Here is a 26,100-nt window from a genome sequence, read left to right as displayed (position 1 = left end):
TGGAAAGGAAACTGGGACTCAAATCAATGGAATGGACCAGAAGGAAGAACAAAACATCCCACCAGAAAGGAATGAAGAAATGAGAATTCAAAAAAATGAGGAGAGGCTTAGGAACCTCCAGGACATCTTTAAACGTTCCAACATCCGAATTATAGGGGTACCAGAAGGGGGAAAGAAACAGCCACGAGTGGAAAACGTATTTGAACAAATAATAAAGGAGAACTTCCCCAGTCTGGCAAAGGAAATAGACTTCCAGGAAATCCAGGAAGCTCAGAGAGTGCCAAAGAAGTTGGACCCAAGAAGGAACACACCAAGGCACATCATAATTACATTAGCCAAGACCAAAATGAAGGAGAGAATCCTAGAAGCATCAAGGGATAAGGGGACAGTCACCTACAAAGGAGTACCCATCAGACTGTCAGCGGATTTCTCAAAAGAGACCTTACAGGCAAGAAGGGGCTGGAAAGAAGTATTCCAAGTCATGAAATCCAAAGACCTACAGCCAAGATTGCTTTATCCAGCAAAACTTTCATTTAGAATGGAAGGACAGATAAAGTGCTTCTCAGATAAGGTCAAGTTCAAGGAGTTCATCATCACCAAGCCCTTATTATATGAAATGCTAAAGGGACTTATATAAGAAAAAGAAGATGAAAAAGATGAACAGTGAAAGGACAGCAAACACACAGTTATTAACAACCACACCTAAAACAAAAGCAAACCAAGAAGACAGCTAGATCAGGAGTGGAACCATAGAAATGAAGGACACATGGAGGGTTAGAAATAGGGGGGTGGGAGGGGGAGAAGAGGGGAGAAGGCACAGAAAATAGCATAGATGGTGGGTAGAAAATAGATAGGGGGGAGGGCGAGAACAGTGGGGGAAATATAGAATCCAAAGAACTTGAGACGCGTGGTTATAAACTAAGGCGGGGAGAATGGTGGGGGAGGGAGGGTGTGGGTGGAGGGAATTGAAGGGGGGGAATAGAACAACTGTAATGGTATAATCAATAAACTATATTAAAAAAAAAGGCAAAAAAACACCCAATCTGAACAGCAAAGAGAAAAATGAATCCAAAAAAAGTGAAGATAATGTAAGGAGCCTCTGCCACAACTTCAAACATACCAACACTCACATCATGGGGGTGCTGGAAGGAGAGGAGAGAGAGCAAGAATTTGAAAACTTATTTGAAAATCATGATGACAGAAAACTTCCCTAACTTCGTGAAGGAAATAAACATACAGGCCCAGGCATCTCAGAGAGTTCCAAACAAGATAAGCCTAATGAGGCCCACACCAAGACAAATCATAATTAAAATGCAACAGGTTAGAGACAAAGAATCTTCAAAGCAGCAAGAGAAAAGTAGTTACCAACAAGGGAGCTCCCACGAGACTGTCAGCTGATTTCTCAACAGAAACTCTGCAGGCCAGAAGAGAGTGGTAAGTGATAAAAAGCAAGGATTTAACCAAGAGTAGTCTACCCAGCAAAGCTCTCATTTTGAATAGAAAGACAGATAAAGAGCTTCCCAGGCATGAAAAAAATTAATGGAATTCATCACCACCAAAGCAGTATTATACGAAATGTTAAAGGAGAAAGAAGATGTGTAGAGGAGGAGGAGGAGGCAGCAGAAGAAAAAAGAAGAGGAAGAGAAAGAGGAGGAGGAGGAAAAGGAGGAAGAAGAGGAAGAAGAAGGTGGATAAAACTATGAACACAATGGCCATAAATACGTATCTATCAACAAATGAATCTAAAAAAATGATAAATGAACAGAAACAGGCTCATAGATACAGAGACCATTTTGATGGTTGCCAATGAGAGGGAGGATGGGGGTGGGTGAAAAAGGTGCAGGGATTAAGAAGTACATACTGATCATTACAGAATAGTCGTGAATATACAGTATAGAGAATATAGTTAATAATAGGCTAATAACTATGCATGGTGTCAAATGGGTACTAGATTTATCAGGATGATCACTTAGTATGTTATATAATATCTAATCACTGGGGTGTACACCTAAAACCAATACAATATTGTATGTCAATTTTAATTAAAAAATTAAAAAGTGATTTAAACTAAAAAAATGTACCATCAGTCCATTAATGTGCATTCTGATTCAAAGGGACTAAGAAGACAAAATAAAATGCATTAAAGAAAATCTAAGAGCTTAACTTTTCTGAAAAAATCAAGTTTTGTGGATAATATACTTAATTATCCTATTATCAGGATTATTACTCTTTAGTCACTCGGGATAACGAAAAGGGTAAAATTTATTAAAATTGCATACAGTTTCACAATCTTTTTTCCCTCAAGTGAAATACTGCTGAACTTGAATCCCAAAGACTCTTTCTTATAAATTCCAAAACGTACCTGAGGACTGAAATTCAAATGCTGCGGCTGGAATGCTGATGTCAGTTTCTGCTGACGACCACCCACTGCAGAAGGCTGGTTAGATCTTCCGGGAGCAGATCGTCCTTTTATTAATGGCTGGCATATAGAATCTGGCAACGAACAGAATGTTCAAGTTAATGCTTTTTCTTTCTCGTATAGATACAAAGTCTTCAGATATTTCACACAATAGTGATTGGAGAACCTGAAAAGTAAATGCTCAAACTGAAAACTCTGAGATGAGTCTTGGCAATGCTGTTCTCTGTGTTCCTGAATTAAAACCTTTTAAGGGACTCCCAAGGGAACAGGGAGGACTCCGTTTACCTGAGTTTGCCATATGCTCATCGGCAATTAGCCCGTTTTCTAGTCCCATCGGTGGCACCACAACAGTACAGACGGCTGGTTTGGTCTCTGTGTTGGCAGGGGTTCCCAGTTCTGTGTTCTGAGGAGTGTCCTCTACAAAACTGCTCTCTGCGAATGGACTGTCATGTCCCGAAGAGTCTGATGTTGGAGAGCCATCCACAGTGTCACAGCCGCTTTCCTGCTCTTCATCGGACATACTGCACCAAGAAAGTATCTTTATGGACAATGTGTTTTTCACATTAAATCCAAAGTTAAATAACAGCGAGACTCCAGAAAATTGGTGACAATCTTATTCAGTTATTTCATATCTAATTACTTCTTCCTTGATCAATTAACATTTCTTCATAAATATTCTAGACTCTCACATTAATTCTCTCTTCAGACTGTTGACCCTAATTCTGCCCTTTTAGGAACATCCTTCTAGCACTGAATTTTGTTTCCTTCCCTTTCTCATTTGATCCTTACAAGTAGTTGTTCATATATCCCACTTTATAAATTTTAGAAAGTGTCTTCAAGATACTACAGAAGCAGCACTCTTCTGGATAACTTAAATGACATGTACAAGCATTATGGATGTTTCAGATTGAATTCTGATGTTAAGATGCATTGCTCTAGTGGTAAGTAATCTGGGTCCTTGCTAACTAAACCCTTGCCTGAAAGGCCTAGCCAGGGTCCCATTATTTCTCTTCTCTTCCTGACCCTCTCGGGCCCGGACAACATCTCTCCTGAGGATTTCTGCAGCATTTGTTGTCTGTCTTACTCATTCATTTCACACTTAACAGTTTGAAGCCTCTCTTTTTATATGTATATTTTAGTTACATATTTTAAATGTATGTGTACATACACATATTTTCATATGTATGTGAATATTTATGCATGTGTGTAGTATCAACTTCCAAATCCATTAAAAGCAATTTATAAGAAGGTATGTTAAAATTTCTTTATATCTTCCACAGAGCTTTGGTTACAGGTATCCCACACCATTATTTCCTAACTTAGGAAAAAGAGAGGACAAATGTATAAAATCGAAACTTAAAATTTATCCAAATTTTGTTTGCACCTTAAAAAATTCTACAGGCTAAGATCAAAGGCACCGCACTGACAGTTTCGCGGCCCACCACTTAATGTATCAGCACCTCATCGTGCTGGTTAGAGGACGCTCACTACTGTAGCGGCGATCCACGTGCCTGGACAAGAGGGAAGGTAGGCAAGAAAATACGGATGAAACCGCGCTAATCAACCACCAAAGAGAGAAAAGAACCACAACAGATTTTCCACTGACAATGCGTCATCACTTCATTATGCAAAAATTTATTATGTTATTTTTTTTTATTTTGCTGAAGTACATGTTCTTATCCAAAATTTAAGTTATAATAGTAGTCTATGGGGCTAAAGTTGAGAATGTGGGTTTTTTTACCCTTTCAAAACCAAATGATTCTTTAAAAAATCATTTATTACAACCTCAATTTTTCATTTAGATCTGTTCTATAACAATAAACAAAATTACTATGTAAAACCTGAGTTATAAAAATTGATCTAGTTCAAAAATTATGTTCAAGAGAGAAGCCGCTGCAGTCAACTGGCAGGCATTTATTACCCTACCCAACTACAGAAGAAATCACAGGCTTTTGGGCTGACATAATACTCATTTCACACGCCACCACTGGACGGCCTTTACCTGTTCGGTCTCTTGCAAGGGGACGGGCTGGACTGCCCCGAGGAGCTGGTGCTCAGAGTGCTGTCAGGACTGCTTAAGGAGCACATCCGGTCGATGTTCAACGTGCTCTGGCAAGCTTCGCAGTCTAGGCTGCCTTTGCATCTAGTGAGAGAGGGAGGGGAGGAACAAAAACATTAGAAGGTACTCCCCAGGAGCCAAAAATTAATGTATTTAATTATGAGTATGCATGAGTTAAGAGCAGCCTACATGGGCAAAAATCTAACACTTATAAATAGAGGAAAAACGCTGCAATAACCATGTTAAATACCATTCAGGAAGTTTACTCCAAGGCACTGACGAGGACTAAGTCACAGAAAGCTGTTTGTCACCACACCAGGGGGCACCATCATCATTAGTTATGGATGCAGTGGAAACACAGGGCACTGCTCTTGGCACTTACTCTCTGAGGGAATGTCTCTGCGCCGTCTCTTCCTCGTCAGTGTCACTGCTGATCGTGATCACACTCACTGCAGGACTTGGGGAGTCAGCGATGACAATGGTTTGCCGCTGTTTGTCTGAAACTGATGCATCAGAGTTCTGCCTGACAGATGTTTCACAACTTCTTGCCTCTCCTGGGTTATGATTGTCCTGTGTCTCTATACAACTTACTTCCTCAACATGTTTCCCATTTCCTATCTTTGGAGAAACAAATGCTGAATGTGGGATATTGGTATTCTGCAATGTATTACTCCTGCAATCAAAGAAATAAAGTGTCATTTTAACAATCAAAATAAGAACATGACATTTTTTCTAAGAAATCTTGTAAAAATGAACAATGTGAACTGGCACTCAGCTCAAGATCATGTATGTAAACATACTAACATACAGATCATAAGGTCTGTGAAATATAAAATATTATCTCTAGAAATATCAATGTAGATTACACTATTACATTTGAATGGTCAATATTTTTGGTAAATGTGATATCTGTGTGTCTAAAATTGTCTAAAATTATAGGTAGATAATAAACAAAAGGGCAATAAAGACAGTCTTACCAACTGAAAGCATTTATTTCCTCTCTTCCTGGCTCCCATTCCATTAGTTTTACCAAAATACCTCTGAGAAATTGAGAAGGGAGCTGGCTTAGTGTTTGCAACAAAGCTATCAAAGAGGTCATTTTGAATACAACAGAGTGACCCTTTAGTGTACATGCAAAATTTATCTTAAAGATTTAATTTTTAAAATGCAGAGCAAAGCTAAAATATCAACACCAACCTGTTCTGGCACAGTTTATTCTTCTTTGCAGCGGCAGGCTGAGGCCAGACAACATGTGCAATGCCCACACTAATTGGCTGAGGAGCCGATAAAGTTATCTGATTGGTTAGAAGAGGCTGTGGCAACACTGAGCTATAGTGATTGCTGTGTGAAATCATTTTCCTAGGGAGAAAGTTTAGAAAAGTCAAAAATCCCTTCTTTACCAAGATCTATTTTGCAAATTAGTCACAGAGAAATACTTCTGTTTTTAACTCACCCCCAGTCTCCAAGTCTTTGTGAACTAGCCACACCCTCAGAAGTTAAGGTAGCAGCAGCCAAGGGTGTTACCTGTTGCCAGGTAGGTACCAGCATTTGCTGTGTTCTACCAGACCACGTCTGCTGCACCAAAAAAAAAAAAAGAAAAAGAAAAAGAAAAATGATTAAATTACAAGTGATTCTTTATTACTAGATCTTAAAATCATAAATACCTTAAACAATCATCTAATAATGTCCAAGTTACAGTCAATAATCTACAAAACTTTGAATTCCCATCCAGGTCATTTTAATTGTTTCCCAACATCACAGGCTGATATTTTATGAATGGGTCAGTAGTTCTACTTTAGTAGGAGGAGGACAGTACATATGCAAAAACAATGAATTATTACCAACCTGAGAAAGAACTCCTGGCCGGATCTGAAGTGGCTGCACAGCTGGGGCCTGAGTTACAAGTGGAACTGTATTATCTACCCTTATTGAGTAACTAGTGGGTTTACCATGAGTTGCAGGAATACCTGTAAAATAGAAAAGAATAGTTCTCAAACATATATTAACTCAGAAAAAGAATTTTTTTTCTTTTAAAACTTTTAAATAATTGCTAAATTCTGATTAGGATTATAAAAACATCCCTTACATAAAATTTTTATAACATTAACAAAGCAATCTATTAGAAAAATGAGGTGCATTTTATTTCCTTTGTGGTATATTATTCCAAAAATTGTTATAAAGGTACTCCTTCTACTGTTTTAAAATGCATACTACAAATTTGGGTCAATCAGTTATTTTTCTTGAAACTTCCTATTCCTTTCAAAGTTTGCTGTTACAGCTTTATTTTTCTTTCTGAATACTTCTGCCAAAGGTACAGGACACGGAAAAGGTGAATCTGATTCAACATTCCAATCCTCCAGCAGGTTCATCTTTCCACATAAATTTTTAGCTATGCACAGCATTCTCTTCTTCAAAATTTTAATAGGATCTTAACTCTTGGCACCAAAAGGAGACTTTATCAGAACTCTGCACTTCAGTGGACATGAAGGTTTACATGATTCAAGAAAATGTGGGATGGCACACTCATTTTGACTTCCAAAGGAAAAGCAAAAAAAATAACCACCTTTTCTGCCTCAAATAATGATACAACGATGCTTTGGTAAGTGAGGTTTAATCTACTAGTACTTGCAGTAGAGGGCTGCCAGAACTGCAGGCCAAATACATTCCATTCTGCTTACTGGCTACGAAGACTGGAAAGCAGGTTTATCAGCCACATTATTGCTGTCAGTGTTAATATTTCTATGCCATGCACTGCAAAGGGACGTTGTAAATATAAAGTCTTATGACAGTTAAGCTTTGAGACAGTAAAGTAGTATCACCCCTACTTAGAGATTTTGACTAACAAGATTTTACAGACACATCCTCCAAGATCAGAAAGCTCAGTGATTGAAATAAACTCACTACTTCATAATTCCAGTCTGTTGCAGCAGTTACTTTCAATGCAGTTTGGCAGATTATTTAATATACTTTTTAGATAAAAGTGATCTTAGGTATCTCCAATCAGCCATAAGAGAAAAATACAACTGTTTTCTTTTCCCATTGAAATACAGCTTTATAATTTTTATTGTGCAAATGTTTTCAAGTATTAATCCTCAGGAGAAGAGTATTATGCTAAGTGAAATAAGTCAGACAGAGAAAGACAAACACCACATGATTTCACTTACATGTGGAATCTAAAGAACAAAACAAATGAACACACAGAAACAGACTCACTGAGGCGGAGAACACACTGATGGTTGCCAGAGGGGTGGGGGGTCGGAGCCTGGGTGAAGAAGGTGAGGGAAGAAAGGAGTACAGACTGGTAGCTACAGGACAGTCACGGGGATGTATAAAGTACAGCTTGGACAGTACCGACAACAGTGCTGGAATAACTATGTGTGGTACCAGGCAAATACTGAATCACTTCGTAAAGTACACGACTGTCTAACCGTGATGCTATACACCTGAAACTACTACAAAATAATGCCAAATGTCAGCTGTAACTGAAAAATAAAATTTTAAAAACTCCTAAAGAAAGTGTTAATTCTGTTGTTTATTTTCTTCACAGGAGTTTATTCTACTACTCAAGTGTTCTACCCTCTGAGCTCCACCTAAAGAACTAGATATTAATTAAGTTTAACAAATACCTACACATTATTTTTTAAACTGACCTTTTTACCCTTTCCAAAACGCATGTCTTGATCAGAAAATCCTCCAAGAAAAGGAATGTAAGTGTACCCAGCCAGTGCAGATACATTGCAGCAGTACACAATCTCATCAAAGAAAAAAGAATTCACTTTGACAAGGACTGAAAGACAGAGCAAAGTCTCCAATTCCAACAAAAACCACACTGCCTTACATTTTCCTCACAATTATCATTGTAAAACGAGAATTTTCCAATTATCTTCTCTCCTTAAGATGTCTGATTTTTTAAATTCTTACCACATTTTTTCCATTGTTTCTAGAGAGAAGAAGGGAAAAATCAATGCTAGAGAAAAGCATCAAATGGTTACCTCCTATACGCATCTTTACTGGGGCTTGAATCCTCATCCTATGTAGCCTGACTGGGAATTGAACCTGCAACCCTTCTGTTCCAGGATGATGCTCCAACGAACTGAGCTGCACTCTGGGGCAAGAGGTTTAGTTTTTTAAAATCAAATTCAAAAGTATGAATGGTTAGGACCACAATTTTCTATTGTAGATATTATGTTAGCTAAAACTTTTTGTCTGATTAGATTTGCTTTAGTATCTGGAGAGTGGGACACAAGAAGCTTAAAGACTGGTCTGGTACAACAAAGGAAAATTTTTGCTGGAATGTATTTGATTTTAAAATAGTGATTTTCACTCAGAAGCCATGAATAACTCACTTTTCAGTTTTCCAAATAATGTTAAATGCTCATTTTATCTAGACAACCTACACTCAGATTTGTTAAATAAATGTTTGGCTAGGTCTCTACCCTTGAAAAGGGCACAATATATGAAAACAACATCTACCTATCTATATTTATATATTACATATATAGTATTTAAAATATATGAAATATATAATGAACCTAAATACTGTATTTCCAGAGTACAAAATTTAAAGGGAGGGAAAACCAACATAAAACGTATTTTAAAATATAAGCTATAGGGGAGGGCAGTGGGGCATTTAGGCTGGGATGGGGGGGGAAAGGCAGAAAACTGTATTTGAACAACAATTAAAATATAAATTAAAAATAAAAATAAAAATAAAAATAGAACTATCTTATGACCCAGCCAAAAAATATGTGCGTGTGTGTGCTATAATGGTGCCATAAATGCTACTCAACAGTTGCACAATAATCATTTTATTTTTAAAGTACATTTTATTGATTATGCTATTACAGTTGTCCCAATATTTTTCTGGCCTTTATCCCCCTCCTCCCTACACTGTCAACCCCCCACCTTCCAACATTCCCCTCCGCACAGTTCATGTCCATGGGTTGTACATATAAGTTTTCTGGCTTCTCCATTTCCTATACTATTCTTAACCTCCCCTGTCTATTTTGTGCCTACCTATTATGCTTCTTATTTTCTGTACCTTTTACCTCCATTGTCCTTCTCCCCCTTCCCACTGATAAACCTCCATGTGATCTCCGTTTCTGTGATTCTGTTCCTGTCCTAGTTGTTTTCTTAGTTTTTATTTTTGTTTTTTTAGGATTCATTGTTGATAGCTGTGAACATGTTGTCATTTTACTGTTCATAGTTTCTGATCTTCTATTTCTTAGGTAAGTACCTTTAACATTTCATATAATAAGGGCTTAGTGATGGTGAACTCCTTTAACTTGACCTTATCTGGGAAGCACTTTATTTGCCCTTCCATTCTAAATGATAACTTTGCTGGGTAGAATAATCTTGGATGTAGGTCCTTGACTTTCATGACTTGGAATACTTCTTTCCAGTCCCTTCTTGTCTGCAAGGTTTCTTTTGAGAAATCAGCTGACACTCTGATGGGAAGTCCTTTGTAAGTAACTCTCTCCTTTCTTCTTGCTGCTTTTAAGATTCTCTCCTGATCCTTAATCTTGGGTAACTTAACTATGATGTGTCTTGGTGTGCTCCTCCTTGGGTCCAATTTCTTTGGGATTCTCTGGGATTCCTGGAAGTCTATTTCCTTCACCAGATTGGAAAATTTTCCTTCATTATTTGTTCAAATAAATTTTCAATATCTTGCTCTTCTTCTTCTCCTTCCAGCACCCCAATGATTCAGATGTTGGAACACTTAAAGTTGTCTCAGAAGTTCCTAAGCCTCTCATTTTTTTAAATTCTTGTTTCTTCATTCTGTTCCAATTGGATACTTATTTCTTCCTTTTGTTCCAAATCATAAATTTGAGTCCCAGTTTCCTTCCCTTCACTGTTGGTTCCCTGTGTATTTTTCTTTATTTCACTTTGTGCAGCCTTTATTTCTTCCTTCATTTTGGGCCTGAGCTCAGTCGATTCTGTGAGCATCCTGATTACCGGTGTTTTGAACTCTGCATCAGACAGGTGGTCTATCTCCTTGTTGCTTAGTTCTTTTTCTGGAGCTTTGATCTGTTTTTTTCATTTGGGCCATATTTCTTTGACTCTGGACACCTGTTCAGCAGTAAGGGGCCGAGCCTCTGGTATTCACCAGGGCGGGGCAACCCTCCTTTCTGAGTTGTGGTGCTGCCTTGTGGGGGCAGGGGGCAGAGAGGGAACAATGCCACTTGCTCCACTCCACCCCACTTTCCATCACTTTCCTCACTTCGCACAGGCAGACTGTGCCCTTTCAGGTGCTGATTCACAGGTGGGGTGGGTTTGTGTATGTTTTAAGACCCTGTGGGTCTCTCCAATGAACACAGGTCTCTCCTGTGAGGCTAGGAGTTTATCCTGCCACCACAACCTCCACAGATTTTCTACAGCCTGGAGTTCTGAGTCTTTAGTTTCCCACACTGAAACCCTGGGTTCCCTGGTCTGCCTCGCTACCCCCATTATTCTTCCCAGCTTCTCTGTGTGTGAATGTGGGACCTCCCACACGGTCCATCGCCTCACCTTGCCACTCATGCTCTGTGCCCAGCTGCTGGTCTCCACCCCTCCTACCAATCTGGATGAATGTTTCTTTAACTCCTTAGTTGTTGGACTTCCATACAAATGTTTTTCTGGCAGTTCTGTCTGTTCTTCATTTTTTAATTGGTTGTTATCCTTCTTCTGGTTGTTGAAGGAAGCAAAGCATTTCTTCGTATGCCTCCATCTTGGATGGAACTCTCTTCCCAATAATCATTTAAAAATGTTTGTTTGAAATAGACCGGGAGCACAGGCCTGCGAACCAGAGGATCGCGGTTCGATTCCCAGTCAGGGCACATGCCTGGGTTGCAGACTGGTTCCCTGCAGGCCAACTCCCAGCAGGGGATGCACGAAAGGCAACCATACATTGATGTTTCTCTCCCTCTCCTCCCCCTCTAAAGATAAATAAAAAAAATAAAAAATAATAAAAAAAAGAAATAGACCGGCACATTGTAATAAAAAGAATAAGAAGACCAACATTGGAATTGTCTACAGAGATGCTAAAAACAAATTAGAGAGGGGAGTTTTCGTTTCCAAGCAGACACTATACTAAGATAAGAAACAACAAAACATTATATTTATGCAGCCTGACTGTCCTTTTCCTGCAACTGCACCTGTTACGCAAGCTAACAAATATGACGCTCTGTCTTCAAAAGTATTGTTCTTGTCATTTAATGGGTTAATGAGTCTGACAATATCTCCTTTTTTCTGTTATTCTTATTATGAATCACTCATATAGTTTTCTAACATTTGCACAGAAAAGTTACTAATCTTTTATAAATTATAAGCCACATAAAGATAAAAATTTTGTCTAACTTAATTGCATGTTTTAAGAATGAAACATTCCTGGGCACATTCCTGGGTTGCAGGCCAGTTCCCGGCAGGGCACACACGATACATTGTGTGTCCTCGGCAGAGGCAACCATACATTGATATTTCTCTCCCTCTCTCCTTCCCTTCCCCTCTAAAGATAAATATATAAATATTTTTTTAAAAAAGAATGATGCTTAACCATGTTTATAAAGGTGTCTCACAAGCCTCTTAAAGTTTTTGCTACAAATAGAAGGTAGGCTCTGAAAAAAACTGCTATCCCAAAACCTGATGAAATATACCACACTGTAGGTGGGAGACCCCCAAACTAACTTTGCTACGTGGGAGAAATCATTTTTTTTAAGAACCTGAGAATCTACTTGCTAGTACAAATTAAAAATTTATTGAAATGAAAATGCATTTGTCAAGACATACTTAAATGATACCCACAAAAAAAATTCAGTCTTTTATGCCCAAGTATTTAGAACTAAAATGTCTACCACTTGCTCTCAAATGGCGTATGTATGTCTCGATAGACAGACAGACAGACACAGAGCAAACATGGAAAAGTGTTAATCTAGGGTATAAGGCATTATATTATTCTTCAAACTTTTCTATGTTTAAATTTTTTAATAACAAACAAGTGAAAAAAACAATAAATAAACACAGCAGCATCTTTAAGAGTGCCATCAAACCATCACTGAACCACAATTTCATCTTGAGAACCAATCATCTAAGTTGTTTTTTATATTTTTAGTGATACAAACCTTTCTCTCAATGATACCTTATGTGAAAACCCAACATATAAAAAAGATGAAAGAAAAGGTACACCAGTTAAACAAAAGTGGCTAAGGAGTTGACATGTTTCTCCTGTTACCAGACAGTCAATGCGATGTACTCTTGGAGCTTTTGTTAAACACTGTGGTAGACAACTAAAAAAAATTTTTAATTGCTCAAATCCTTAAATCAAATAAAAAATTCAAATAACCTTTAGCATCAAAAAACATTAAAGGCTATGAATGACTAACAGTAGTTCAGGCTGCTTTACTTGACTAAGGTTGAAGCAGGTTAATAAATGTGTCTAGGATAACACTGCAAACAGGAGAAACAGATCTACGTCCCAGGTGTCCTGACTCAGCGCCAACTTCTTTACTGCCACCAAACATAGAGTATTACCACCATGTTTCAGAGTCAGTTAGGGCCCCACTTGTACTTAACCTGTTGCTTTAAGACACAAGTAGATGTTAAATCTTAGCAAGAGCAAAATGCCATGAGGGGACCTAGGAAGTAGGGTTTTATTCTGTTATTCTAATCGCAGTGTCTGCTGCTATCACCCTGTAAGAACCACTAAGAAATTCCCACTGAGAATTTATGGCCTCTTCAAAGATATTCTGCCACCCCTGACACTTGAGGATTTAATTTGCTATTTTTATGTAAGTAAGGGACATAATCTGATTTAGTAAAAATCAGCTTTAAAAAAACAAACAAACAGCCTTTTGTGTGTGTAAAGAACAAGACTATAACATTTGGGACAGAATGCCTCTGACCAACACTGATACAAGCAAACTCAGACACCTGAATGCCCAGTGATGGTAGATAATACGCATGTGCCCGAACATCTGCAGCAGTGATACTCAGTGCAGCCCAACCTGCCTGTCGTACGACCCATTTTGTTACTGATGCTTATAATGGAGCTCCCATCGAGGAATGAACATTACCGCTGTAAAGCTTACTGACCAGCTTAAATTAAATTCAAATGTGGCACCAAATGTAGCAAAAACTATGCAGTATATTTAATGGAGAGATAACTAAATCTGTTTAAGAATAAAACTCAAAGTGTAATTTAAATTAAAGAATACCTTGAATAGCTGGGGGACAGATAATCAGTGTCTGCTGAAAAGCATCGCCACAACCAAAATGCGCAGTTCCAGCCTGCAGAGGGATCCCATGGTGCACCACCGCGTGAGCAGACGTGGTCAGCACCTGAAACGACCAACGCCATGGCATTACACAGGGCAGTCTCCTCACTGCTGTCCGTGTGCTTCATAAACAACTAAAACGCATTTCCGAAAACCACAGTGCTGGGAGAAAAATGGGGCCGGAGACCGATTCTCCTGGACTCAACTGCACGTCGAGTTGTGGCACAGAAGGGACAGCAGAGGATATGGAAAGAATGAAAAGCGAAAGGAATTTGGGCAGATATGTTCCAGTTGTCACCCTGAAACATCACAGATTTAAGAGAACAGCCACACTGTAACATCTAACTCCTGACACGAGACTTCTGTATACTGCAAAAGCAAAACAAGCAATTTAAAAAGGTATAAATTATTAAATTCTTACCTGACTTCTTAATGTGCCAATTTTAGTAAAATTTGCTGTCAGATTAGCAGAACTGTTTGAAGAAACTGGCCTTAAGATTGAAGTTTTATTGTGATTATTTGTGTCGCATGAGTTTGGGTGGGACTTACAAATATCCATAATATGAAAACAGGACTTTACACTGCAAGAAAAAAGAGTGGAGGAAAGGTTGACTGTAATATTATTTTAAATGTTTAGAGTAGTTTAAAATTAATGTACATTAATGTAGAAATGATTTCCAAAACAAAAAGATTCTATGACTTGGACTTAATCCACTTATTTCCCATAGTGTTTCTACCAGGAAATTCTACAAGACTGAATCTTAGCCCTGGCTGGTATAGCTCAGTGGATTGGGCGAGGGCCTGTGAACCACACGATCACGGTTCGATTCCCGGTCAAGGGTACATGTCTGGGTCACAGGCCAGTTCCCGGTTCCCGGCACGGGACGCACAAGAGGCAACCATACATTGATATTTCTCTCCCTCTCTCCTTCCCTTCCCCTCTAAAGATAAATAAATAAAATCTTTAAAAAAATTAAAAAGTATTTTTAAAAAAGACTGAATTTTAAAGCAAGTAAAAGTGTATTTTATATCTGCGGTATTTTTTAAGATATCAAAGTAACAGTAAGAATTGTTTGGTTAGCACACTAAAGTTTATGACCCCCACCCTAAATAATTTTTCTTAAAGATCTCCACATCCCAAAATTAACTGTACCAACTATGAAGTTATGTTTTTTTCAAGTGCTTATATATAGAAACCATTAGACAGTTTTAAGTGGTGGGGAGTGGGACAGAGATAGCAGTTCAACTTCATAAAAACACCAGTTTTTAAAGGGTAATCCACAGTAACAGATATTGTTGATCCCTATAACTTCTTCATTCAGTCTTTTCAAAATATTAAAAGAAGCCATTTTAAGTCATTTGTTTTGCTCCCTTCAGCCTACAAAAAAGAGGTCTGGGATTCAAAGAACTTGCAAGATTGGCCTAAGGCAATTCTGATAAGGCCTTCTCAATTGGAGCATACATTTTTCTCTACTACTCCATTAAAAAAACAAACAAAAGAAAAACCCCTCCTTTCTTTCCAAACACAGAGGAGAAAGGAGGAAGGGGAGAAAGGCAAATGGTGTGAAGGGACATTGAAAATAGAGTTTGCAAGACTCAAAGAGGAGGAACTGTTAACATTTCCTTCTAGCATATATATGCCTGGTTACTATAATGAGAGTGTCATACAAAAACAAAACCACTCAGTCATTGTCAGTCTGGTGTTTTAGAAAAAGAACACTGGAATGCAACTGAGACTTGTGTTCTAGTTCTACTCTGCCACTCACTAGCCTGTGTGGTCTTTGCCAAGTTAGCATGACCTCTTCTGACTCAGCTACTTAGATTTAATGACATTAAATCATTTTTCTAACAAACTGATTTTTTTTAAAAGACAGTACATTATTACTTGTCCACAACTGCTTGAACAAATTATAAGGTAACGGTAACATACTGGTTGCTATGAGGAAAATCTAGAAGATGTTTCATGTTAACAAATGGATGGTTCAAAGTTTCAGCTGGGGTAATTCTTAAATCTGCATCAATCAGCAACATTTTCTTCAACAGACTAACAAATTCTCTTCTATCAGCTTTCTCAGCCAAAAGATCACTTCCCTCCAAATCCATTACTGTGTTCACCTGCAAAACCAAAATTTTAAGTCATTACATGTTTCACAGTTAAAAAAAAAATACAACATAGGAAAAAATACAAAAAGAATACAAAAGAATACAAAATAGGAAAGAATAAAGAACCACAATTATTTTGAAACAAGAAAGAACAACTGAGTTTAACAAATTCTCAAAATGTTTTCAAGTATCACATAATGTTCAAAGCAGGAAAAAAAACTTTTCACTAAACAAATATCCATTTCTAATAAAATATAATAATATTTGTTTAGTAGGATTTTCCCCTTTAAAGAAAAGGGAAAATTCTTTCTTACTAAAGAACAGGGTAGTATAAATTAAATATTTACTAAGACAAATGCAATTTAGTTCCTAAAATGTTAGGAACATTTTAGAACAGTTTAGGACAAAAGGACAAATCAATTTTGTCCTTTTGAAAAGGCTAAAAACAGTTAAGTATTCTACAGTCATTCAGAAAATGATTGACATGTTTCCACATTGTTGGCAATCAAGTCTACCACCATCAGCATTAAGATCACAAATGGGACTGCGCTACTTACATGCACTATATCATCCAGACTGTTGAATATGTACTTCCTGGCTTCTTTGGACTTCATTCCTGTCTCTGCCTCATGTTCTTCTAGTGTCTTATTAAAGATATCAAAGAGAGAAAACAATGTAGTATTACCCACCACTTTGTAAGTTCTTTATTCCTGTGATTCTGGCACATTTAATCTAATATAGTGAATATTTTAAGGGAAATAGTAGTTTCAAAAGAAGTACTATCATAAATGTATTTTTTAAGTACAGAAAAATGAGAAGAGCTTTGTTCAATTTTAAAAAAACCCATCTATAACAAACTCCTTAAACAAAATAATTAAAAATTTAATTATTGAGGATTTATTGATCACCCAAAAGATCCAGGAATAAATTAGGTACTTGGGTTAGTAGTAAGTGGTTAGATTCAGTCTCTGTCCTATAAAGCTTAAAAATATACAACTAGATAGAGAAGATGAAACACACAACACAAAATTAATTATACACATAAAATTTTAAAATCCATTTAACTTGAGTTAATAACTATGTTGCCAGGCTAGAGAATAAACTAAATCATTCAAAAAGGGCCTTCCTAGCTAAAAAGGGCTGGGGAAAAGGAGAGGGTTTTGAAATGAAAATTCAAAAGAAGAAAAAAGGCAATAAAATTAAATTAAGCATGGAGGATATTATCCATGCAAACAAAGCATCAGAGATAAATGTTTTTCTAAATATATATTTTTAAATGAATTACCTTTAATCTCCAACCAGAATGAGAGATATCTGTTTCTCTGCAAAAAAATCTTGTGGATTTTGTACCCACATTTAACAACTGTTCTCCTGGTAGACCTTGAGTCTGAGATATGTATCGAATCTGAAAAATAATTTATAAAACAGAAGGGTTTATTCTTTCACGCCATAAATATTAACTGAATACATATTATATATCAAATACTATGCTAGATATTAAGAATTAAATGATATAGTCTGTGTTCTCAAGAAATTCACAGTCCAATGGGGTACACACAAGTCAATTAGTATAATGCAGTGTTGTAAGCACCATAATAAATGCATGCTTTACAGAAAGACAGAGAAGGAATACCTAAAATAATTACAGTCACACAATATTCCAGAAGAGGTGATGCTCAAGTTGAGTCTTAAAGAACAAATAGGAGCTTTTTAGCCCTGTAGGGGAAAACCTAATCTCTTATGAGTTATTTTAAGGTTATAGTATGAGTTAATATGGGAAATCAGGAGAAAATACCCACATGTCCAAAGACTGAAGACAACAGAGGGTTCACTGAGGGAAAAATGGCAGGAGATGAAATTGAACCAGATGGCAAAAAAAGGACTTATCAGTACATTAAGAGGTTTGGATTTTACTCCAAGAAGTAAGAAACCCCTGGTGACATCTGGGCAGGAGTTAACAAGTCACGTTTTGAACATAATGTCTAAGAATGGTGAGAGGATGAGGCCCGAGGAGAGGTGACTAGGGCTGAACTGAAAGACTGATCTGGGAGAGAGAAGAAGGAGTAGATTCAAGAGAGGCAGATGGATAAAGACTTGGTGAATTACCACTTCGGGGACATTAGAGGGAACACATCTTCGTCGCTGGCGTGGGTGAGTCAGATGAGGAAGAGACACGGGTGTGGATGAGCACGCTCAGAGCAATGAAAACTTTCAGCCTCAGGGCCTCTGAATTTAACTTCCTTACTTTTGGAACACTCTTCACCCAGGAATCTGGATGGCTCATCTCTCCTTTCCCTCAGCTCTCAGCTCAAATGTCACTTTACTCTGAGGCCTCCCAAGACCCACCAACAAATAATAGGCTCTCCACAACCTCCTTACTCTGTTGTCCGTTTCCTTCACCATGATTTTTACCAACTGATATTCTGAATGATTACCTTCTATATTTTCGTACCCTACTCGGCATTAGAATGAATGGTAAGCTTCATGAAGGGAAGTACTTTGTTTTGTTTACTTAAATATACCCCCATGATAATGGATGGTACGTGGTAGGCCCTCAAATATCCTTTCCCCGATTTAATGGCTGGGCAGCACAGGGAATAAACAGAGGCTTTACCTCTAAACTATGTTTGAGAACACAGGGTTCTTATTTTTTTTAAACCTCAAGGACTCTGCTCTAACAACTAATCCATCTTCTCCTGCATCTTTTATTTCTTTGAGATCTTTCCACTTGATTTACAAAAATGTTTGATATCTTCTGTCTCCCCCTCCAAATAGCCCTTTACTGTTTAAAACTCTTTTCTCATCCACTTAAGAGTCCTAAAATAGTAACCATTATTTTACTTCTCGTGTCAACATACTACAATCTGGATATTACTATTACCCCCACGGTAAGGTACTAAGATAAGTAACAGCCTATTAATAACTGGCACATTTAATAGTTACATATTAATCCTTATTCTCCTGATATGATTAGCTATTACCTTTTTACTTAAAAACTCTGTTCCTTCCATTTCCACAACATCATTTTTTTCTGGTTCTCTTCCTTATTCTTGAGTCTTCAATTGACTTCCTCCACTTGTTCTTTACATGACATTGTGTTTCAGAGTTTTATACGTCATCGTTCCTTCTACAAGCTCCAATGCCCATGGGTTTTATTTCTAATTCTGCACATAAATATTTATCTCTTGCTCTGGACCTGTAGATTCACTAGCTGGCCTTTGAGATACCTAAAGCGAGCATATTCTAAACCGATTTTCCATGAAATCTGTTAATCCTAATCTTTTTCCCCCCTTGATGAACAGTAACCCAAACACAAGAATCAGAAGCCTGAAATTTATGATAGACAAGCACCTCTCCCTCATCCTCCTCCCCACAACACCCAAAACCTGAACAATTTTACCTTACGAGTATTTTTCATAACAGCCCCTCCTCTCCAGCCCTATTTCGGGTCTTCTTCAATTCTGAGTTACACAGTTTCGCGAGCCTCCTAATCCCTACATCTGCCTCCCTACCGACCCCACCCACTCGCCCCCAGGTTATTGCTCACGTGGCTAACAGCTATTTTGCTAAAGTGCCAATCTGTCACTGATCCTATAAAAAATTACTTTACTCCCTACAGAATGACTCCAAGCTTCTAATCATGGCACACAGGACCCCGACTTTGTCTGTCCTGCTCGACACCTGCTCCTGCACCACTAAATTTTGCATCAGAGAATTTCACTTTCCTTGACTGCTCTGTAACTCCTACTTCATGCTCCCCTGTGCAGGCTGCCCCACTTCCCCAAATCCACATGACAAACGTTACTATTCCTTCTTCAAGCCTCAGTTCAAGGGCTTCTTCTCTTTAAAGTGATGCCTCCGCATCCCAAACGGGGGTGATCACTCTCCTCTGCGCTACCGTCACACCTGGAACGCGTCAGTTTCAATGCCTCCATAACACGGCATTACAATTACTTTTTCATGTGTTTTCCCTACTACACTGTGAGCCTCCTAACAACAGATTTCACGTTTATCCATATTTGTATCCTCAATTTTATATGAAATAACTAAAATCTCCTCCTTACAAATTAACTCCATTTCATTAAAATGTGGTTCTCTACCCTCACCCCACATTCCCCCATGGCTGAGTCCCTTGTTTCATGGAAACAGAAAATAGAAAAGTACTAAGAGTTCAGTGCCTCGATGTCACATCAGTCTCTTAGATAGTAGGAAAAGTGTTCCACAATTCAATTTCAGCAAACATACATAAAGCATTATTGTACATGAGATGCTAAAGACAAGCAGATAAATAAAATATGGTGCTGATCTTAAAAAGCATATAATGCAGTAGAATAACTATTTAAGCACATACTACGCAATCAAGCTAGGAAGTACCATTATGAAAAAGAAAACAGCCCTGGCTGGTGTGGCTCAGTGGATTGAGCCTATGAATCAAAGGGTCACAGGTTCGATTCCCAGTCAAGGCACAAGCCTGGGTTGTGGGCCAAGTCCCCACAATAGGGGGTGTGCAAGAGGCAATTACACACTGATGTTTCTCTCCTCCTTCTCCCTCTCTTCCCTGCTCTAAAATAAATAAAACAAAATCTTAAAAAGAAAACAAAGTGCTAAAAGAGCAGAGAATAGATTATCTAAGAAGCTGGTATGGCACTGAAAACAACACAAAACAAAATGCATCAAGTGAATTTGTAAGTTTATTTTTTTATCACAATGCCTGCCCAATCTTTTAAAGAGAAATTGTTCCATGTATAACCTCTAATACATGAAGGGACCCACCTATCGGGTCCCCTGTCCCCAGTGGGTGAAAGGTAAGAACCTGACTCAGAAGCAATTAATTCACAAACTGGCCTTGTGAACTCAAATAGAAATAACCTAAGCAAGCAATTCACAGTATCAGGGATGTGAATAAGAAATACTAATTACTGTTTTGGAATGAGCTGAAGTGTGATGAGGTAGAGCTAGAGTTTGATGGCCATGCTAACCTAAGCAAAGTTTAAAGTGAGTAGAGCCCTGGCCAAGCAGCCCACTTGGTTAGAGTGTCATCACCATAGGCCAAGTTCAATCTCCATTCAAGGCACATTAAAAAAGTAACTTGAATGCATATATAAGTAGAACAACAAATCTATGTCTGTCTGTCTGTCTGTCTCTCTCTGTGGCTTCCTCCACTCCACTTCTCTTTTCTCTCTAAAATCAATAAACTTTAAAAAACAGAAACAAGACCTCTGGTCAAGTTGATAGCATAGGTAAATTGCCTCGTCCAACAGCCACATTACTCTTGTTACTCGCATCCTCCCCTAACCACATCAAAATTACAACTAAATTACACAACAACCATCATGCAAAAATACCTGAAATCTGGCTGAATGGAAGTTCTACAACTAGGGAACTAAAGAAGCAGCCGCATCAAGACTGGCAGGAGGGCAGAGACATGGAATGGGCTGGTCCCACAACCACGTGTGGCAGACAAAAATTGAGAGGGGTATCTCAGCTACAGAGGTCCCCCCTGAGGAGTGAAGGGTCCCAGCCCTACAGTAAACCCCCCAGACCAGGGGTGCCAGGAAGAGAAGTCCCCATACCTTCTGGCTGAGTGAACCTAACAAGCAGCAAGTGAAAAGATGTTAGTCACCGACAAAGCAGCTCCCAAGAGACCATCAACTGATTTCTCAACAGAACCTTTGAAGGAATATTCAAAATGATGAAAAGCAAGGACCTATAACCAAGACTGCTCTACCCAGGAAAGCTCTCTTTTAAAATTGAAAGACATGTTAAAGAGTTTAACAGACAAGAAAAAGCTAAGGGAGCCCTGATTGGTGTGGCTCAGTGGCATGAGCACTAGACTGTAAACCAAAGAGTCACAGGTTCGATTCCCACTCAAGGCACATGCCTGGATTGAGAGCCCGATCCCCAGCATGGGGTGTAGAAGAGGCAACTACACATTGATGTTTCTCTTCCTCTTTTTCTCCTTCCTTTCCCCTATCTGTAGAAATAAATAAATAAAATATTTTTTTAAAAAAGAAAAAGAATCCTGGCTGGTGTAGCTCAATGGATTGAGCGCAGGCCTGCGAACCAAAGGATCGCAGTTCGATTCCCAGTCAGGGCACATGCCTGGGTTGCAGGCCAGTTCCTGGCAGGAGACACACGATACATTGTATGTCCCCGGCAGAGGCAACCATACATTGATATTTCCCTCCCTCTCTCCTTCCCTTCCCCTCTAAAGATAAATAAATAAAATCTTAAAGAAAAAAGAAAAAGAAAAAGCTAAAGGAGTTCATCATTACCACACCAGTCTTCTTTTAAGAAGAAAAATATGAATAAAATGGCAATAAATACATATTATGAACAACTGAATCTAAAAAAATAATAAATGAAGAACAGAAACAGACTCACAGATACACAGACCATTTTGATGGTTGCCAGAGGGGAGGGGCACTGGGGGGATGGGTGAAAAGGTGAAGGTATTAACAAGTACAAATTGGTTGTTACAGAATAGTCATGGGGGTATAAATACAGCATATAGGGAATATAATCAATAATATTCTAATAACTATGCATGGGTACTAGCTTTATTGGGATGATCACTTGGTAAGTCATATAATGTCTAATTTCTGGAGTGTATATGTGAAACTAATAAAACCGTGTATGTCAAGTGTAATTGAAAAAAATTTTAATGACTCAAAAACAGCTGAAACTGTGAGTGGCAAATTAGAATCAAAACAGATAAAAGCACTTGAAAAGCAGTGATGTCACACTTATGATCTCACACCAGAGTGAAGTTCTACCAATACCTACTAATCCATCTAATGTTGCTTTGAATTAAAAAAACCCCACAACTCCAGATTTCACAAAACCTAGTCATAGTATAACTCCTCTTTTGGATTATTTTGATAGTCTACACAGGAATAAATGAACTTGAAACACCCTGAGTAAGTCTCTTTCTAATTCAAATACCTGACAAAGTAGAATCCTTAAAAGATTCCCACCACCACTCTGGAGTTGAAATAGTTAACTTTATTAAGATATTACTTGAAATTATCAAGCATAATAATTTGAATATCAACTCAGACTTTCAGCTGTTCTAGAGAAATTTCTATCTAAACTCCAACAAACACTTTGCAGGAACAATCAAAACTTACCAAGCAAGTATTAGGTGTCCATCCATCTATAAAAATAGTTATTTAATTTCCTATTACATTTTCTGTATTTCCCTGGTAAATGTAAATTGAATCCAGCACAGAGACCACTAGTGAGATAGAGTATGTACAATTAAGACAGGAAGGGATCCAAACACAGTACCAATTCACAGGGGAGCATTCTCTAAACACACACAGTAAATATATTTCTATACAAATGAGGACAAAATACGTGCATGAGAAAATAAAATGTGCCAAATTCTCAACATGGTCAGTGTCTAGTTGTAGAATTCAAAATCCAAAGAGAAAACTGCCACAGAAAGCCTTTAAGAGATGCTAAAGATGATGAAAGGGCCAGAACAAAACCCCCTAATGAAGAATTCAAATAATCGGAATATTTTTTCCTGGTGACTCAAATTTGGGTTTTAAGTACATAATAATTACAAGTGTGAAGTTACCTCTTTTTCAGCTCTTTTGAAAAAAAATGGTATCTCATTAGAATGTTAGATAAAGGTTAGACATAAGAAATACCAACAATATGGTTTCCTTACTTCTAAAACAGAAGCAATAGCAGTACATACCTCATAGGGGTATTTTGAGCGTTGAATGAGCTACCGTAAAGTCAAGAACAGTTCCATAAAAGAGCTCAGTGTCAATTGGTAACGTTAATACTGCCCTCTGTACTGCCACTGCAGGCAAAAACCGATGCAGATGTACGCCTGAAACCTACGCGGCCCTGTGAGCCCACTCCACTCAAATGTTTGTTTTAAAAGCACAAGTTAATAATATAAAATAAAATAAAGTAAAAGAAATGAAATGAAATGAATAAATAAAACAAAACAGTGACCATACCCCAAGTGTTTCAGGGCAGCTGATGACTTGAATAGGAACAGGTAAGAGAGGGACAAACCCTACGGATGGTTCTTTCACATCCTAATTATGAAATCCAATCACATTAATAAGCACAGTTAAAAACAACCAAAATAGGTGAACATTTTAATAGATGAAAAAAAGAATTTCAGAGTGCAAAACCAAATCAAGATTTTCTTTTTAAACTTTGAAAATTAGAAACAGAAAGGTGCTGCTCCCTTACCCTGAAAATAGATACTTATCAAAGCTTATGTAGTAAACATCGTATTTGAAAAGGAGTAATAAAGTCTGAAAATTGGAACAAAAATGAGAATATTCACAGCATTGCTCCTATTCATTTGCATTCATATATTTTAGAAAATAACTTTTAAAATACTGAATTGATAACTGTGCAACTATCAATGCTATATGTTCACAATTTTTTTCAATGACTATACCCCTTTGGTTTTTTTTAAGATTTTATTTATTTATCTTTAGAGGGGAAGGGAAGGAGAGAGGAAGAGAAATATCAATGTATGGTTGCCTCTTGTGCGTCCCCTGCTGGGAACTGGCCCGCAACCCAGGCATGTGCCCTGACTGGGAATCGAACCACAATCCTCTCGTTCGCAGGCCCGTGCTCAATCCACTGAGCTATACCAGCCAGGGCACTATATCCCTGTGTAATTAAAGCAATATACATTTTGAAAATACTGTTGATATGGCTCAGATTAACAGTTTAAATTCAATTATAAAATTTAGAGAAACTGGGCAAGTCTTTGTCTTAAATCACCATTGTAACTTTTGATGAGTCATTTCACTTTCCTAGCCTTCAATTTTCTCCTTTATGAAAATGGAACATGGGAGAGGGGTTGGCAGGCCAGGGGAAAACAACAGGGGTGGGGTGGGGTGGGCGGGGGACAACTACAATTGAATAACAATTAAAAGAAAATTAGAAGGGGCAGTGACTAGAAAATCTGTAGGGCGGTTTTCAGTACTAACAACAGCTGTCCAAGAATAAAATTGTGAAGTCCAAATCCAGAGTATAATAACAAATCAGAGTATAATAACAAATTGCCACCAGGTGGTGTCCTGTTCCAGAGAAGTATACATACCATAAATTGTCATACACAAAGTCAAAGGCATATTCCTAGCATTTGACTCGCACCTCAGTACTTGAGCAACTAAGAATTACAGGACTCCTCAACTAAATCACCAACTGTTTCAAACCTACAAGTTAGCACCTGCACCAAGACAGTGGCTGGGTAAAGGCTGAAGATACCAAGTATATATGGAAATGTTACAGAAACTGTCCTTTAAGACATATGCGGAATGAAGGAAGGAAGGCAAAGACTATAGTAAACCTGGCCTAAAAAGCTTTATGAGTGAAAGTCATTTCAAGAAAAGAGATTAATGTTAATTATATCTAATTTAATAATTAATAGGGGAGGGCTGGGGTGGTGGGAAGGTGTGGGGGAAAGAGGCAGAAAACTGTACTTGAACAATAAAAAAATGTTTAAAAAAAAAAGAATAGTAAATGACTTAGCATCATCTCAGCAACATTTATGTCACCAAATTAGCTACCTCTTGCATCTCTCCCTTTCTTTCCCTTTAAAGAATTTTTTAAAGATTTAAAATTTATTTTCAGAAAGAGGGGATGGGAGGGAGAAAGAGAGGGAGAGAAACACCCATATGCAAAAGTAACAATTGGTTGCCTCTCGCACGTGCTCTACTGGGGACCTGGCCCACAACCGAGGCATGTACCCTGGGTCTGGGAATCGACCTAGCGACCTTTTGGCTCACAGGCCAGCACTCAATCCACTGAACCACACCAACCAGGGCTCATATCCCTCTTGACACAGAACGCTATGCCCTGAAAATCAGAAATAATGCACAACATTTTACTGTTGCAATTATGTCATATATGCTTTAAAATGTTCTATATTCTGCCCTGGCTGGTGTAGCTCATTGGATTGAGTGCAGGCCTGTGAAGCAAAGGGTCACCAGTTCGATTCCCAGTCAGGGCACATGCCTGGGTTGCAGGCCAGGTCCCAGTAGGGGACACATGAGAGGCAACCACATATTGACATTTCTCTCCCACTTTCTCCTTCCCTTCCCTTTTCTCTAAAAATAAATAAATATTTTTAAAAATTGTTTTAAATGTTCTATATTCTATTTTCATGCCTTAGAGTTAAGTAGTTTATCTTTTGAAAAAAATCATATTTACCCACTATAAGCCAATTACAAAAAGATAAAATATAACCACTTTGTTAATTTTGACTAACATTTTCCACTAAA

At 38.0% G+C, this 26,100-nt stretch overlaps 1 protein-coding gene across 3 annotated transcripts in view; it reads right to left on the bottom strand.

Annotated features, from left to right (window-relative positions):
- HIPK3 (homeodomain interacting protein kinase 3) overlaps nt 1-26,100 on the bottom strand; it is a 97,486-nt gene that overhangs the window by 6,711 nt on the left and 64,675 nt on the right. For all 3 annotated transcript variants that reach the window (XM_037040473.1, XM_037040474.1, XM_037040475.1), the window contains exons 4-16: nt 17,115-17,234; nt 16,387-16,473; nt 15,657-15,841; nt 14,148-14,307; nt 13,667-13,790; nt 6,324-6,445; nt 5,932-6,053; nt 5,676-5,837; nt 5,456-5,518; nt 4,861-5,151; nt 4,422-4,562; nt 2,705-2,940; nt 2,363-2,493 (exon numbers count right to left, since the gene is read on the bottom strand). In XM_037040473.1, coding sequence (XP_036896368.1) covers nt 2,363-2,493; nt 2,705-2,940; nt 4,422-4,562; nt 4,861-5,151; nt 5,456-5,518; nt 5,676-5,837; nt 5,932-6,053; nt 6,324-6,445; nt 13,667-13,790; nt 14,148-14,307; nt 15,657-15,841; nt 16,387-16,473; nt 17,115-17,234 — 1,944 coding nt within the window. The remainder of the gene's footprint in view (nt 1-2,362; nt 2,494-2,704; nt 2,941-4,421; nt 4,563-4,860; nt 5,152-5,455; nt 5,519-5,675; nt 5,838-5,931; nt 6,054-6,323; nt 6,446-13,666; nt 13,791-14,147; nt 14,308-15,656; nt 15,842-16,386; nt 16,474-17,114; nt 17,235-26,100) is intronic.

Source organism: Sturnira hondurensis, unplaced genomic scaffold, assembly GCF_014824575.4.
Source record: "Sturnira hondurensis isolate 20B ecotype Veracruz unplaced genomic scaffold, ASM1482457v3 Scaffold0002638, whole genome shotgun sequence".
NCBI classification, from domain to species: Eukaryota; Metazoa; Chordata; class Mammalia; order Chiroptera; family Phyllostomidae; genus Sturnira; species Sturnira hondurensis.
Note: the sequence above shows the minus strand (reverse complement) of the source record. Positions and strands in the feature narration are given on the sequence as shown.